Source organism: Quercus robur, chromosome 1, assembly GCF_932294415.1.
Source record: "Quercus robur chromosome 1, dhQueRobu3.1, whole genome shotgun sequence".
NCBI lineage: Eukaryota > Viridiplantae > Streptophyta > Magnoliopsida > Fagales > Fagaceae > Quercus > Quercus robur.
The window spans coordinates 1868758-1883174 of NC_065534.1; the positions used below are offsets into that span (position 1 = coordinate 1868758).

The window sequence follows — 14417 nt, forward strand, 5'->3', positions numbered from 1 at the left end:
AGAAGTTAGGTCATGCATGTATTGTGGCATATCACTGCCATGTGGTTGCATATGCTTGGTCACATTAGTCTTAAAACAATACTTTATGTTATGACATATATATGATTTGGTTTATCCACATAAAGGTACTGCCTTAGCATCACATAACACCGACTAGATTTCACTTTCTCTCTCCCTCTCTCTTCCATTTCTGATCTGTATTTAACACTAAAACCATCCTCATAAAATTCATAAACAGCCTAGAGAAGTGAACCACCATTCCTTAATGAGAGAGAACTGAAGAAAGGAGGGAATATTCGACCAAAATATTCCATTTTCTGGTTAGCAACAAATGCCACACAACTAATTCCATGGCACACTGGTTTATGTACCTTCAATGTTGTTCACACCTCTTCCCCTCTATTTACCTTGTGTGCATATTTCTTAATGATTTTTGAGAACTCAACAAGCGGCAACCCTTCATAACCAATCATATGTGGCCAAATTGACCAATTTCCATAGACAAGGCCCGTCAACGTGCCCAAAAAGTAAGTGGCCTCAACTACCACAACATTGCTATTTTGATAAGCCTTAACATAAAATCTCATATATATATATATATATATATATATATATCTATCTGTGTGTGTATATAGTAGCCAAGTATTACTACTGCTTTGTATTTTAGCGGTCTTGGAAAGGTTGATTGATGGGGTGGAGACTCACATAAAAAGAGAGCTTGCAAGCTAGCTCGGATTTGATCAAAGGTAAAACATACCACTTTCTCTTAGCAAAAAAAAACATTCCACTTTCTCTTAGCAAAAAAAAACATTCCACTTTCTTTCCAATGGAAGCCAAAGCTAGTACCATGCACTCTCACTGCTTGGAAATAGCCATGGAAGCACACAAGGTTGTAACACCACCCCCTATGAGCACCTTACAGAAGCTGAAGATCAGACTCAAGGAAACCTTTTTCCCTGATGACCCTTTGCGCCAATTCAAAGGCCAACCAACGAAGAAGAAATTAATACTTGGAGCTCAGTATATCTTTCCTATTCTTCAATGGGGTCCTAATTACAGCCTCAAACTCTTCAAATCTGACATTGTTGCTGGTCTCACCATTGCTAGCTTAGCCATTCCCCAGGTTACTCATCTCACTTGCTATATTCTTTTTCACATTTCCTTTCATTTCATACTTTTTTAGTCTGAGCTTTTTAAAGTGAAATAATGAAATGCCATGCATTGATTGAACCTGTTTCCTTTATGACCCTTTTTTCTTTACAGGGCATCAGTTATGCTAAGCTTGCTAATCTGCCTCCTATTGTGGGTCTATGTGAGTATATGTATATCCTTTTTTCAACTTCTTCTATACCTTAATTTAAATCAAATACTGTTCTATTGTTTCTGACTCACTCCTCTTTCTTTTGTTGGTTTTACACTACATAAAGATTCCAGCTTTGTCCCTCCACTTGTGTATGCTGTTCTTGGGAGTTCTAGGGACCTAGCAGTAGGACCTGTTTCCATTGCTTCTCTTATACTAGGATCCATGCTTAGGCAAGAAGTGTCTCCAAGCAATGACCCCCTCTTGTTTCTTCAACTAGCCTTTTCTTCAACCTTCTTTGCTGGTCTCTTCCAAGCTTCTTTAGGATTATTAAGGTGATCTCTTTTTTCTTCATCTTCTTCTTCTTCTATATATCTTTCCACCCCAAAAAAAAAGTTTTTTCCTTTCCTTAATGAAAAGTTGTACTAATTGCAGGTTTGGTTTTTTTTTTTTTTTTTTTTTTTGGTTTGAATTGCAGGCTTGGATTTATTATTGACTTTCTTTCGAAAGCTACTCTTATTGGCTTCATGGCTGGAGCTGCTATCATAGTCTCTCTGCAACAGCTTAAGAGCCTCCTTGGAATCACTAATTTCACCAAACAAATGGGTTTGGTTCCTGTTTTAAGCTCTGTTTTCCACAACAGAAAAGAGGTATTACTGGTTTCTCAAAAAAAAAGAATAAATAAAAAATAAAAAATAAAAAAAGAAAGAAAAGAAGTATTACTTTCTTATCAATCAATACTAATTAACTGACACATTCAATATTGGAAAAGGCCTACAGTTACTTAACCAGGATTATATATAACACTCTTCTAAAAATAATAATTAATCATTTTTTTATAGGAATAATTAATAATTATAACACCATTAATTACACTCTTAAAAAGGACATGATTATTTGTTAGTAAACTTTCCAAATTTATTCAATAATACCATATCATTGTACTTTCAGAATACCAAATAAATTTCTTTCAAAAAAAAAAAAAAGAATACCAAATAAATTATTCAATACTCGTACGTAGCATTATATTATAGTACATGTTTATTATAATTTTTTTATTGTATAATTTTGTTATGGTAATTGATGCAAGCAGCCAACCACCATCAATCCTTTGCTATTCTGTGCTAAATGACCTCAGTATTGATGTTACATATCATCTTATGTTTATAAAAGTTTATAAACAACACAATAAAAAGAGTACAGTGGGAATTGTGCAGAACGTAATATTCCCTTCTGTTACTTTCTGACTTCTGCCACTAATTAGCATAATAAATATAAGAAGAGAGAGTTTGATAATAAAAAATAATCCTAATTCTTATTATTTTAATAATAAAATTTTTTAAAATCTCATTACCAACTTTCTACAAACATGCAAATAGATTTTTTAACAAAAAGTTAATCTAAGTTTACGACTCAAGTTTTATTTTAAAATCAAAATGTTAATATCTTTCATTTTGCTGCTATATTCATTGTTGTACTTTCAACAAATGTGCAAATAAACGATTTAACAATGAGTTAATCTAAATTCAAGAAGTTGTGACTCAAATCTTCTTTTAAAACCATGGTACTTTGCAGCTAATATTTATGCATTAGGTACTAATGTAATTCATTGTTTTCCTGCAGTGGTCATGGCAAACTATAGTCATGGGATTTTGCTTCCTTGTCTTACTATTATTGGCAAGACACGTGGTACGTTATTCCCCTTCACTCTCTTTTTCTGCAAGTATTACTTATTTTCACACACACACACAAAAAAAAAATGATGAAACAAAATATGCAGTAGAGGATAATTTCATTGATTCGATCTCTATGTGTATTTATTATGATAGATTGTTTTTACCAATTTTATAGTTCATACAATTGACGGTTGCATGGAATCATGGATCACAAACTTTCCCTAGAAAAACACAAACATAAACATACACACAAGTGGGGTCAACAAGAAAATTATAAGTTACTGTCATACTATGACCCAAAACCTTTTTTCTTGGTAAGTAAATATGACCCATAAACCTTCAAATATCTTCCACAATTGCGGTAGTAATTGCCTAGGGATAAAGCATAGGCAAAAGCAAACCGAAAGGAAGTTTGTCTTGGCTATATATGGCTCACGTTATAGTAATTGCAAAGACTCGTACACGTACTCGTTTGGATTGTAATATGCATGTATAACTCGTGTCATTTGTTGCCATGATTGAGTTTTTTTTAGTTGGTTCAATTTTTTTAATACCGATGCAAACTTTTTTATTAGTTGTTGATCCACGGCAGCTAGTTCTCGCTCAAACCCTCCAAATAATCAATTATATAATTGATCTTGTGGATAAAGCAAATCATATACATCTCATAACATAAAATATTGTTTTAAGACTAATGCGACCAAGCATAGATATCTCTCTCTCCCTCAACCCTTTGTAGCAAATATCTAGCTACGTACCATCTAGATTTTTATAGCAAAAAGATTTTAATAATTAATTAAGTTGACGGTTTTCATAGGGTTTCTACTTTCTATAGCAAAAAGAATTCTATAACATAATAACACAATTATATTTTAACCCATAATTTAATAATTAAAACAACTAAACAAGTAGAAATATTGTGGATTTGGAACCGACCTATTTTTGTATTATAAAATTCAATTGTAAGCATAAATTAGCACAAGTCGCTAACTGGGTCATATCATGTTTATGTTTAAACATTAAATAAGTAAGTTTTGGCTTCAAAAAGAGAAGAAGGGAGAGGTTCCAAATTAAACAGGTTTTGGCTCGTAAAAGAGGGGAAGGGAGAGGGGAAGGGAAAATTCGAAATTTCGAATGATTTGTTAAATTATAAATTATTCCAAAATTTTAAGTTATTAGAATATGGTAAATTTAATCATTTAATCAAATACTTCTAACACTCCTTTCACGTGTGAGCTCAAGTGGAGGAGACATAAATCGAACTCATGATTTTCTGCTCTGCTCTGATACCATATTAAATTGCTATTTGTTCTAAAAATTTAAGTTATTGAGATATGATAAATTTAATCTTTTAATCACATATTTTTTACACCACTACATTTGCTAAAGTATACGTATCTCCAACAATTGTCCTAACTCTTAAGGTTAATTAGGTACTTTTTTTTCTTCTTTTTTCTGGAATAAGAAAGGTAAGGTGGGATGACCTTATCCTTATGTGACTATCCTAGTTGAACATGATAATACTAATAGTAGCTTTCTATGGATAGGAATCATACCTTGGGAGTGTAGCTAGATAATAAGAAAGTCACAAGAAAGTCACATCTTGTGGCTAGATCATACCTTGTGACAAGAAAGTCACATGTGCTCTCTTAAGTAATAAGCTGAGCAATAATTTGACCTGAGTCCCATCTTGAGAAAGATTATTTTAAATAGGGGAGGTTTGAGTCACAATGAATTTTAACATATTACGTTTCTAGATCTAAGATCGTCAAAATGAATCTCTCTCTCTCTCTCTCTCTCTCTCTCTCTCTCTCTCTTCTTGTATATTTGTGTTTCCAATTAATTATTGGATTGTAGTCTAGCTTGTAGTAACATAACTGTTTTAATATAACTCTCATTTGACCACCGCGCACCCTTGGTGCGGTGGTTACTTCACAAGTATAAATGCTTGTGGGGTGTGGGGGGCAAGGGCCGGGGTTCAAGTCTCCAGGAGGGAGTTTCACACACATATACACTTAGATTAGGTTAGAGTAGAATTCTATCTTGTATAAAAAATAAAAATAAATAAAAAAAAATAAATAAAAAAAAAACTCTCATTTGACCCTTTACAATGTTCACTCTCATTAGCTTCAAACGCCTCTCTTTTCTCTCTTCAAAGCCTTCAAGAAATATTGTGATTATTATAACTTTATTAAAAGTTAAACACTGTGATTATTATAGCTTTCTTAAAAGTTGAGCTTAAATTATAGTTTTATATAGAAAATTATATGAAATGAAAAAAAAAATCAAAAATAAAAACTAAGCCTAAAACTATGACCTTTGAAAATTTTGACACACTCACGTACTTCCTTTTTATTTTATTTCATTATTATATCATTATTTTCTGTATTTAATTCATTAATCTAGAATATTTTCAAAATTTTGGAAAAAAAATATTCCTTAAGTAATTAATTGGGAATAAAATAATGGTCTTTCAAAAAAAAAATTTCCAACATAGACGTTAAGAATTAAAATCCTTCCACCCAATAATTAAATTATAAAAATAAAAAATAAAAACCTATAATTAAAAAAAAAAAAGAAAGATCAAGTCACTTTTGTGGCATTAATAGCTGTTTAAGTCCGCGTGGCAATTTTTTTTGTAACAGACTACTAGTACGCAACTTATTATAAACTTTTGTTAAATCTGCACCATGACTAATAGTAAATCATATTCCAACTCAATTTATTTATGGTAAAATCCAGTTATCATTGAGTCGGCTTTGACTCACCATGTATGAAATTCATCTTCATCTTAATATAAATTGCTAGTCCTTTTCATCAAAAAGAAAAATTTTATTTCCGGATTTTTTATTATTCTTTTCTGACTCATTATACAATGACACAAATTATATATGCTCTTTTTCTTTATGGTAGGCCTTACCAATTATTGAGGTACATACTGTCCTAACTATACACCATATTTTAACTTAATTGTCCAATATTGGATACTGGCTATTTCCTGATTGAATGGTCTAGACCTATACTACTATGTGTATAATATCTTTATTCTTTTGTTCTTCTTCTTCTTCTTCTTTTTTTAACGAACCTTTTGTTCTTCATTTTTGTCCAGGGGCCATGTGTATATATATATATATAAACTTTTTTTTAATATGGTCAAGGATATGGGCCATATTAAAAAAAAAAAAAAAAAAGTTAATATGGCCCCTATCCTTGACCCATATGGAAAAATATTCTAACATATTTGTTATTGCTGCTCCCATATGGAAAAATATTCGTACACATTTGTTATTGTGCTCCGTATATATTTTGAAAAACACTATTTTAGTTAAAATTGTGAGATTATGTTCACTATTTTAATTAAAATCACATTGTTAAAATATAATTTAAGCCAATGTGACCGTATATATATGGTGGTGTAATAAAGAGTGTACGATAATTATACTTCAGACCTGGTATATAATATTTTTCTTTGACAAATCAATAATTGACTACTATTGATCGAGATGCCTGCCATGCAGAGCATGAAAAGGCCAAAGCTGTTCTGGGTTTCAGCTGGAGCACCACTTGTGTCTGTGATCGTCTCAACTCTCCTAGTCTTTGCATCCAAGGCTAATAATCATGGCATCAGTGTGGTAAGTTCATGCATGAATTATGAATACCCCCAAACAGAAAAAGTTCGTAACTAGTAAAATGTTTCACTATCATTACTAAAGTTTTCGATTGGTTCTGTTTGGCAGATTGGAAAATTACAAGAAGGATTGAACCCACCTTCATGGCACATGTTGCACTTCCATGGCAGCCACCTGGGGCTGGTAATGAAAACCGGGCTTGTCACTGGCATTTTATCCCTCACTGTAAGATTCTCTGTCGGTTACTTATTTGTTACATGACTTACAACATAACCAGAACAATTTTCTTTATTACTCTATGTAGTTTTAATAAATGATAGAATTCATGAAGTCTATTCTTTTTTATTTATGGAATGATAACATTCTATTTAATGTTACTCCCCATAATTAATGGTCCTCTGTATAAACTCTTAAGTGAAAATTAGTGTTCGGTTAATGAGTATCATTAGAGAATTTGTTAATAAATCATTTTAAGAAAATTTTAATATTACTCTAATGGAAATATAAAAAACTGTAAAAAAAAAATAAGGATATGTTTGATAATTGTTTTTTCTCCTTATTTTTTGTTTCCAAAAACAATTTTCTATTTTTAAGACGAAAAAACTTATTTGGCAACTCAAAATGGACAAAAAACAAAAACTGTTCTCAAAATTCAATTTGTGAAGGAAACTGAAAACATGCAAAATTGTTTTTTCAGTTTCTAATTTTCAAAAGTCAATGAAAACATGCATTTAATTTAATGAATCTATCTCATTTAATGAATTAGCATTAGAATTCAAATTCTAGTAACAACATATTTTAGTATTTTCTTTTTTTTTTTCAAAAAACTATCTTTTTAGTTTCAACTAACCAAATATGTTTTTGATTTCAAAAATACAAGAAAATTGTTTTTCTTTATATTTCCAAAAACAAGTTTTTAAAAATAGAAAACAAAGACTGTTACCAAACACATAACCTTAGATTGCTTGCCTTTTTCCTTTCCCATAAAAAGTTTATAAACGTAATATTTCTTAAATGAATACTCTTAGGGTATTCGTTAACAAAATCCAAGTATTGTTTAACATTTCCCCCCTTAATTAATAAGTCTTATTATTATGTAAGAGGAGGGATTTTGTTATAAGTTAAAGAATGTTAAATGTTAAATTATAAATTGCAGTATAATTTTTCAAAAGAAAAAAAAAATTATAATGATTTATTAATACTTTAAAAAAAAAATCATGTACTTTTATTGATATTTGTGTATAATTTAACTCTATAATTTTTTTAAAATAAAAAATCATTTAATGAAGTAGCAAATGCCTTTTAACTTTTCCCTTTAATTCATTGGTTAACAAAAGACTAGAGGGTGTTTGCTACAAATAATTAATGTGCCAAACACACTACATTTTAATATAAATATCATCATTAATTGTTATTATAACTTTTTTGGGAACAGGAAGGTATTGCAGTGGGAAGGACTTTTGCTGCTTTAAAGGATTACCAAGTGGATGGAAATAAGGAGATGATAGCAATTGGGTTGATGAATGTTGTTGGCTCCTCTACTTCTTGCTACGTTACAACAGGTGCATAGTTACCCCTTCATAATTCAAAAGTGAATACTAGTATTATAAAATTTAAATAACTTGAAACTATTTATGTTGTCAAATTCAAAAAATAAAATCTTAACCATGAAATAAATTTTAGTTGAAATGAAGAGGAAGATAATCCTATTCCTTAAGCTTTTTTCCTAAAGTTTCAAGACTTTGCTTCACATCAAAATAGATATTTCTAATACAGCATTGAATTGCAGGTGCATTCTCAAGATCAGCTGTCAATCACAATGCAGGAGCAAAAACAGCAGCCTCTAACATAGTAATGTCAGTGACAGTTATGGTGACACTTCTCCTCCTTATGCCTTTGTTCCAATACACACCAAATGTTGTACTGGGTGCAATCATAGTCTCGGCAGTAGTTGGTCTCATTGATATCCCAGCTGCCTATCAAATTTGGAAGGTTGACAAATTCGATTTTATCGTATTGTTATGTGCATTCTTGGGTGTTATTTTCATCTCTGTCCAAGATGGCCTTGCCTTTGCGGTATGTATAAGTTTCTGCAACTTCTAGAAAATACATTGTTAGGTTCTATACTTATTTAAAAACATCATCTTTGGATTAGCTTTGTGGTTTGTGTCACAATTAAGCATCTTCTTTGCTCATTGAATTGGCTTAGGATGTTGTACTAGACATCATTTTAACTCTTAGTAGTTAATCTAAAATCTTCTTTCAGTAAAGAATGTGGCACTGTCTAACTAGTAGTCTAGTATAAATATGAAGGCATCTAAAAAAGTGTTAATTATATCGCACGCATGACAGACACATAATTGTTGGGGAGATAACACCTTTGAGAGACTAGGAACACTGTTTAACCCGAAAGCTCAAGTGTTATGCGTGTTATGGGATTCAGCCCCGTTATGTTATATTAGTTCCCCAACTTCTTTAATTTATTTTATCTGTACGTGGGACTTCTACTCACACGTGTATACCAAACAAGAATGACAATGATGTTGATGGTCAGGTTGGACTATCCATTTTCAAGATCCTGCTGCAAATTACAAGGCCAAAAATAGTGATGTTGGGGAATATACCTGGGACACACATATATCGAAATCTGCACCATTACAAGGAAGCTGTAAGAGTCCCTGGATTCCTCATTTTAAGCATTGAAGCTCCCATCAACTTTGCTAATATCACATATCTCAATGAAAGGTTGGTTGTTACTCTATAATCTTATATTAACAAACCAAGTCAGTTTATGTAGTTATTTTGATCAAATCCTTTTTGTTATACAACAAAGGATTTTGAGATGGATTGAAGAATTTGAAGCAGAAGAAGATAGTAAAAAACAGTCAAGCCTCCAATTTGTGATTTTGGAAATGTCAGGTAAAGTTAATTTTAGAATGAGTTCAATTTTAGAATTATGTTTTCAAATTGATGTTGTTCACTTCAGCCAATAAGCACTTTCTACTAATGGTGGTTATTGTCATTCTGGAGCAACAATTTATCATTTTTTTTTCAAGCCTATTGAACAAAGTCAAATGCAATTTACAAAATATAACACACATAATCTTTACACTATCAGCTGTGAGTGCTATAGACACAAGTGGAGTCTCTCTCTTCAAGGCTTTGAGAAAAGCAATGGAAAAGAAAGGTGTTGAGGCAAGTGCATAAAATCTCTTATATGGTTCTTTTATATCCTTTTGTTGCTGATAGTCTCATACTTCAATTGTTATTAATTGGCTTCACAGCTTGTATTGGTGAATCCTCTGGGTGAGGTAATGGAAAAACTCCTGAAGGCAGATGAAGCTCAGGATTTCATGAGACCGGATAGCCTTTACTTGACAGTTGGAGAGGCTATAGCTTCACTCTCATCAACAATGAAAGATCAATCATCAACCATGTAAAATGAAAGGGCACATACAAAGTATTGCTTACTATGAATTACGTGTTTGACAAGAAACCCTGATAAAATTAATATTGCATATAAATAAAGCATTATAGTTTCCACATATTTAAATGGTACATTTCATTTGCCTACTGGAAGTATTGGTGGCTGTAAATTTTACCTGAGAGTTCAATTCCAAAGTCCATGAATGTTACTTCAACAAGGATCAGAACAAATTAGGCAAGGTTGTTCGATCTCTTCTTTACACATTTCCTTTTATGATAACATATGGGCTGGATATAGGTTTGTGGTTTCACCCACAAAGGATATGGAAAAAGGCATTAAGGGTATGGAATGTGAAGGCTATATATCAAGCATTACTAGATCCCTTGGTATTAAGAACACTCTTCTTCTTAGTGAAATAGCTTCTTTGTTAGGTAGTATTGGAATAATCAAATATTATTTGCAGAAAACCTGCTGATGGTCTTTATGGCTCTTGTCTTGAGCGTGTAGCTCATCCAATCAACCATTCCTCTAGTTGCAAGAGTTTGGTTAAGTTCAAAAGAAGATACATCTATTAATCCTATTTTTTTGGCTAGAAAGCACGGACGCGGCTGGGAGGGTGCCGCACCCGCGTCAGACACGGCCCGATGCGGGACGCGGCGTCCGATGGGGTTGCCCGCGCGTCGATGCCGTGTCTGAGTTTTTTTTTTTTTTTTCTCTCAGATTCGGGCCGACTCAGCTCGATTCGTGCCGAATCGGCTTTGATTCGCTCCAAATCGGGCTGATTCGGCCAGAATCGGGCCTTATCGGCCATATCGGTTCATATCGGCCGGCGGTCGATACGGCCGAAACATGCCGAAAAAGGCCGAAATCTGCCTTGAATCTGGCCGGAAAATCCGAAATTCTCACCTCAGAGGCATATTAATGTGTTTCTTGTCTTCTTCTTTCTTTGTTTTGTGAATCAAAGCATAATAATGTGTTTTTTAAAAATATTTTAATAGTAAAAATATATAGAAAATAAAAATAAAAATATTTTTAATAATTTTTTAATCGCCGAGTCTCACCTCATCCACACCCTACTTTTTCAAAAATTGCCGAGTCCCACCCTCACCTGCACCCGAGTCCCGAAATGCACCCGTGCTACATAGGTTTTTGGAGTATGATGCTACCAAAATCCAATTGATGAAATCTGAAGTTAAATGCAGTCGGGAAAAAAAAATTGTTTACATATATAATGTACAGAGGACCAATCCATTTTTTTAGTTTTGAAATAATGCACGGCTATATCTTTCATATACGATAAAGTAAAGATAGAGTATTTATAGAATCTATTGGAGATAGATTATGTACACATGTGCTTTACACTACATTTGGGCCTCTTGTGTCATTAGGCCCATTACATATCGAATCAATCTTTTATTATTTAGCATCCCCTCAAACTCAAGGTAGAGGTTTGATGAAGCATTGAGTTACGAATAAAGTTTGTGAAGATACCTCAAAGAAATCTTAAATGATTCCTTGAAAATGTTCTTGAAAGTGACCTGATTGGTTGGACATGGATCAGCCATAATAGAGGAAGATTTATGGAAATTGGGATGATGACTTCGAAGGAATGCTAGAAGAAGGTTGCAAAGGCTTGATAATGGCTGCGCCGATGACCAAGGAAGAGTCGCTATGGCTTGACAAGGGTCGAAGAATGGCTACACTAATGGCCTGAGAAAAATTGGCGAAGGACATCATGATAAAGCACATGTGAGTGAGTTAGCAACTTTTGCATATACAGGGTACAAATGGATCAATTTGAGTGATTTAGGGGTTTTAAACAAACAAATGGAACCTAAAGTCAAAATATGTGGGAAAAAAAAAGATGGATTAGGGAAAATGCCATGTCCAAGCAAAACAATAGTCGAAAGTAGGATATTGACAAGACATTTGATCATGTAGCATGTTCTAAGGTTGACGTGATTGCATCTATCGATGCAATGGAGTCTAAATCTTCTGTACCACTTTCTGTATACCACTCTATATTCCTCCAATTACTACTTGTCATGTTTTCATTTTACTTTCTTTATAGAATAACTGAAGTTTAAAATGGAAAGCAATCATACACATGGTAAGTCATTGGTGGAACATAGAGTGGTACACAAAAATGGTATAGAGGATTTGGACTCGATGCAATATGGGAGCTTTATGAGAAAACTGGTTTGTGTTAAGGTGGGTTGGCTCACATGTAAACAAAAGAGTGCCAACCATTGCATAAATAAGATAAGGAAAAAGCTTGACTTCAAAAATGGGTTGGAATTTCTTCAAGGAGAAAATTGGTATATTCTTTTAAGAGAAAATTGATATATATTTTTTTAGGTTAAAAGATTACCCGTGATTGTGTTGTTAGTTTGTTTGTTGTGAGTGAGTGTGAGAAAGTAATTTGGTATATTGGGGTGTTGAGTTTATGAGCTAGTTTGTGTTTGTGATAGGTTTTTTTTTATTGGTGAGATTTGTGAGTGTTGTTTGTGAGTTGTGAGTGATGATTAATCTTGTTGAAATTCATTTCGTTGACAATGGTTTTTAGTTGACGTTACTCATGGATGTAGGCATGGAATTAGCCGAACCACATTATCTCATATGCATGTATTATTTTCTTGTTTGTGTATATGCACTTCCGCTAGTCCCAAATTACCACTGTTAATGTTAAAGCTTATGTTGTTGCACAAAACCAACAAAATTCAATAAAAATAAATTGCATAATTATAAGAATTTAGCCATATATTTATAATTAATATTAAAATGCACCAATAATGGTGCATACCTATAAGATAACAGCAATGTACCTTGTTAAAGTAAGGAACCATAGCATATTTATTTGGAATAGATTCCATTTTGTGAGACTTGAAAAAGCATTGTCTCATTGAAATGGTATACATCTCTATCCTTTCTCAACACATTTCTTTAAACAAAACTTAGCTTTTTTCCTTCTCTTTTTTTTTAATGTGTTTTTTTTTAGGTGGAAAGGTTCACATTTAGTTCCTTCAAAATTGACAATTTGTTGAGTTCCAAAATTGTTTGCAATTAGTAAATAACTCTACGGTGGCTGCCTTATTGTATCTTGGAGACATGCCTAAAATTTTTGTTGCCTTGGTTGATAAAATATCCTACAAATGATGCATATAATTTCAAAAGGTCAATGTAGTCTACGCGTTGGTCATCCTTAATCCTATAGATAACAATAACAATAATATTTTATGTTCTAAGATATGTCGAAATACCAACAAAGTAAAACTTACTAATTTTTTTTCTCTATTTTGAGATGAAATACAACTTTGCGAAAATATTTTTATTATAAGTAAAATTTTGTAAATTATGAGCTTCATTTTATTTATTAATTTGTGTTCATAGGAACAACATTAGTTAAAGGTGATAAGTCTAAAATATTATAGAACATACATTTTACTTAGGATGCGTTTGTATAAATTGTTGGAAAACTATGTTTTGAGTTTAAAATAAGCGTTTGTAAAAATATTATGAGGAGTTGTAGTTGCAAACAAAATTTTGAGCTTTTAAAATACTCTTTTAATTTTCTAAAATGTCTAACCAAACAAACCTCTGATATAAACTTGTCATTACAACTCAAAAAAAAATTGAAAATTTTGTTGGTTTCTAGTCCAAACATGGCAGTTTCAATGTTTTAGGCACCAAATTATTTTAAAAACCAAGAATAAGGTTTAAGGTTTTGAGGGTTAGAGCAAGGTTTGACTGAAAGTGAAACCATAATATTGAGTCAAGTCAATCAAGTCATGATCATATATTTATTGGACTAAAATGGGTAATATTCCTATAACTTTTACTCCATCTTCATAGGTTGGGTCAACCCAAAAAAAAAATTGTATTTTATACACATGTAAAAATAAATAATAAATAAAAAACCTTTTAACATACTTTATCACCTTTTTTTCCTTGTATTTATGTTAATACAAATAAAGAAACAATCAAATAAAAAATTTAAATATATATATAAATCTTTTAGTTTATATTCCAATAATTAATTTTAATGGTTTACTAGTCTAATAATTACAAGAAAGAAGGAAAAAAAAAACACTTTAAATCACATGAAATAAATTTAAATCACATTTAAATTTAGTGTGCATTTGGATTAGATTTTTGCCGAAAACTTTCTTGTTTATTTGTCTATTTGTTGAAAGTTAGTAAAAATATAATTGTACTTGAAAAAATTGAAATTTTTGAAAGGTTGTACATAAGAAAATGAAGTAAAAAATCAAAAGAAAAAAGAATTAGTCCGTACTTATACAAAATATATAGCTCTAAGAACAAATAAACAATTACAAAGAATACATATAATGAACTTACAAATAAAATACTTAAATGTTGGTAGT

The 14417-nt window shown here is 31.8% G+C and overlaps 1 protein-coding gene across 1 annotated transcript; it reads left to right on the forward strand.

Annotated features, from left to right (window-relative positions):
- Nucleotides 1-676: 676 nt before the first annotated feature.
- LOC126715144 (probable sulfate transporter 3.3) lies at nt 677-10152 on the forward strand. Its single transcript, XM_050415600.1, has 13 exons — nt 677-1123; nt 1264-1312; nt 1428-1635; nt 1779-1950; nt 2924-2989; nt 6495-6608; nt 6714-6830; nt 8041-8167; nt 8395-8681; nt 9160-9350; nt 9439-9524; nt 9724-9800; nt 9890-10152. Exons 1-13 carry the CDS (start codon nt 827-829, stop codon nt 10043-10045), a joined length of 1947 nt encoding a protein of 648 aa, XP_050271557.1. The 5' UTR covers nt 677-826; the 3' UTR covers nt 10046-10152.
- Nucleotides 10153-14417: the final 4265 nt, after the last annotated feature.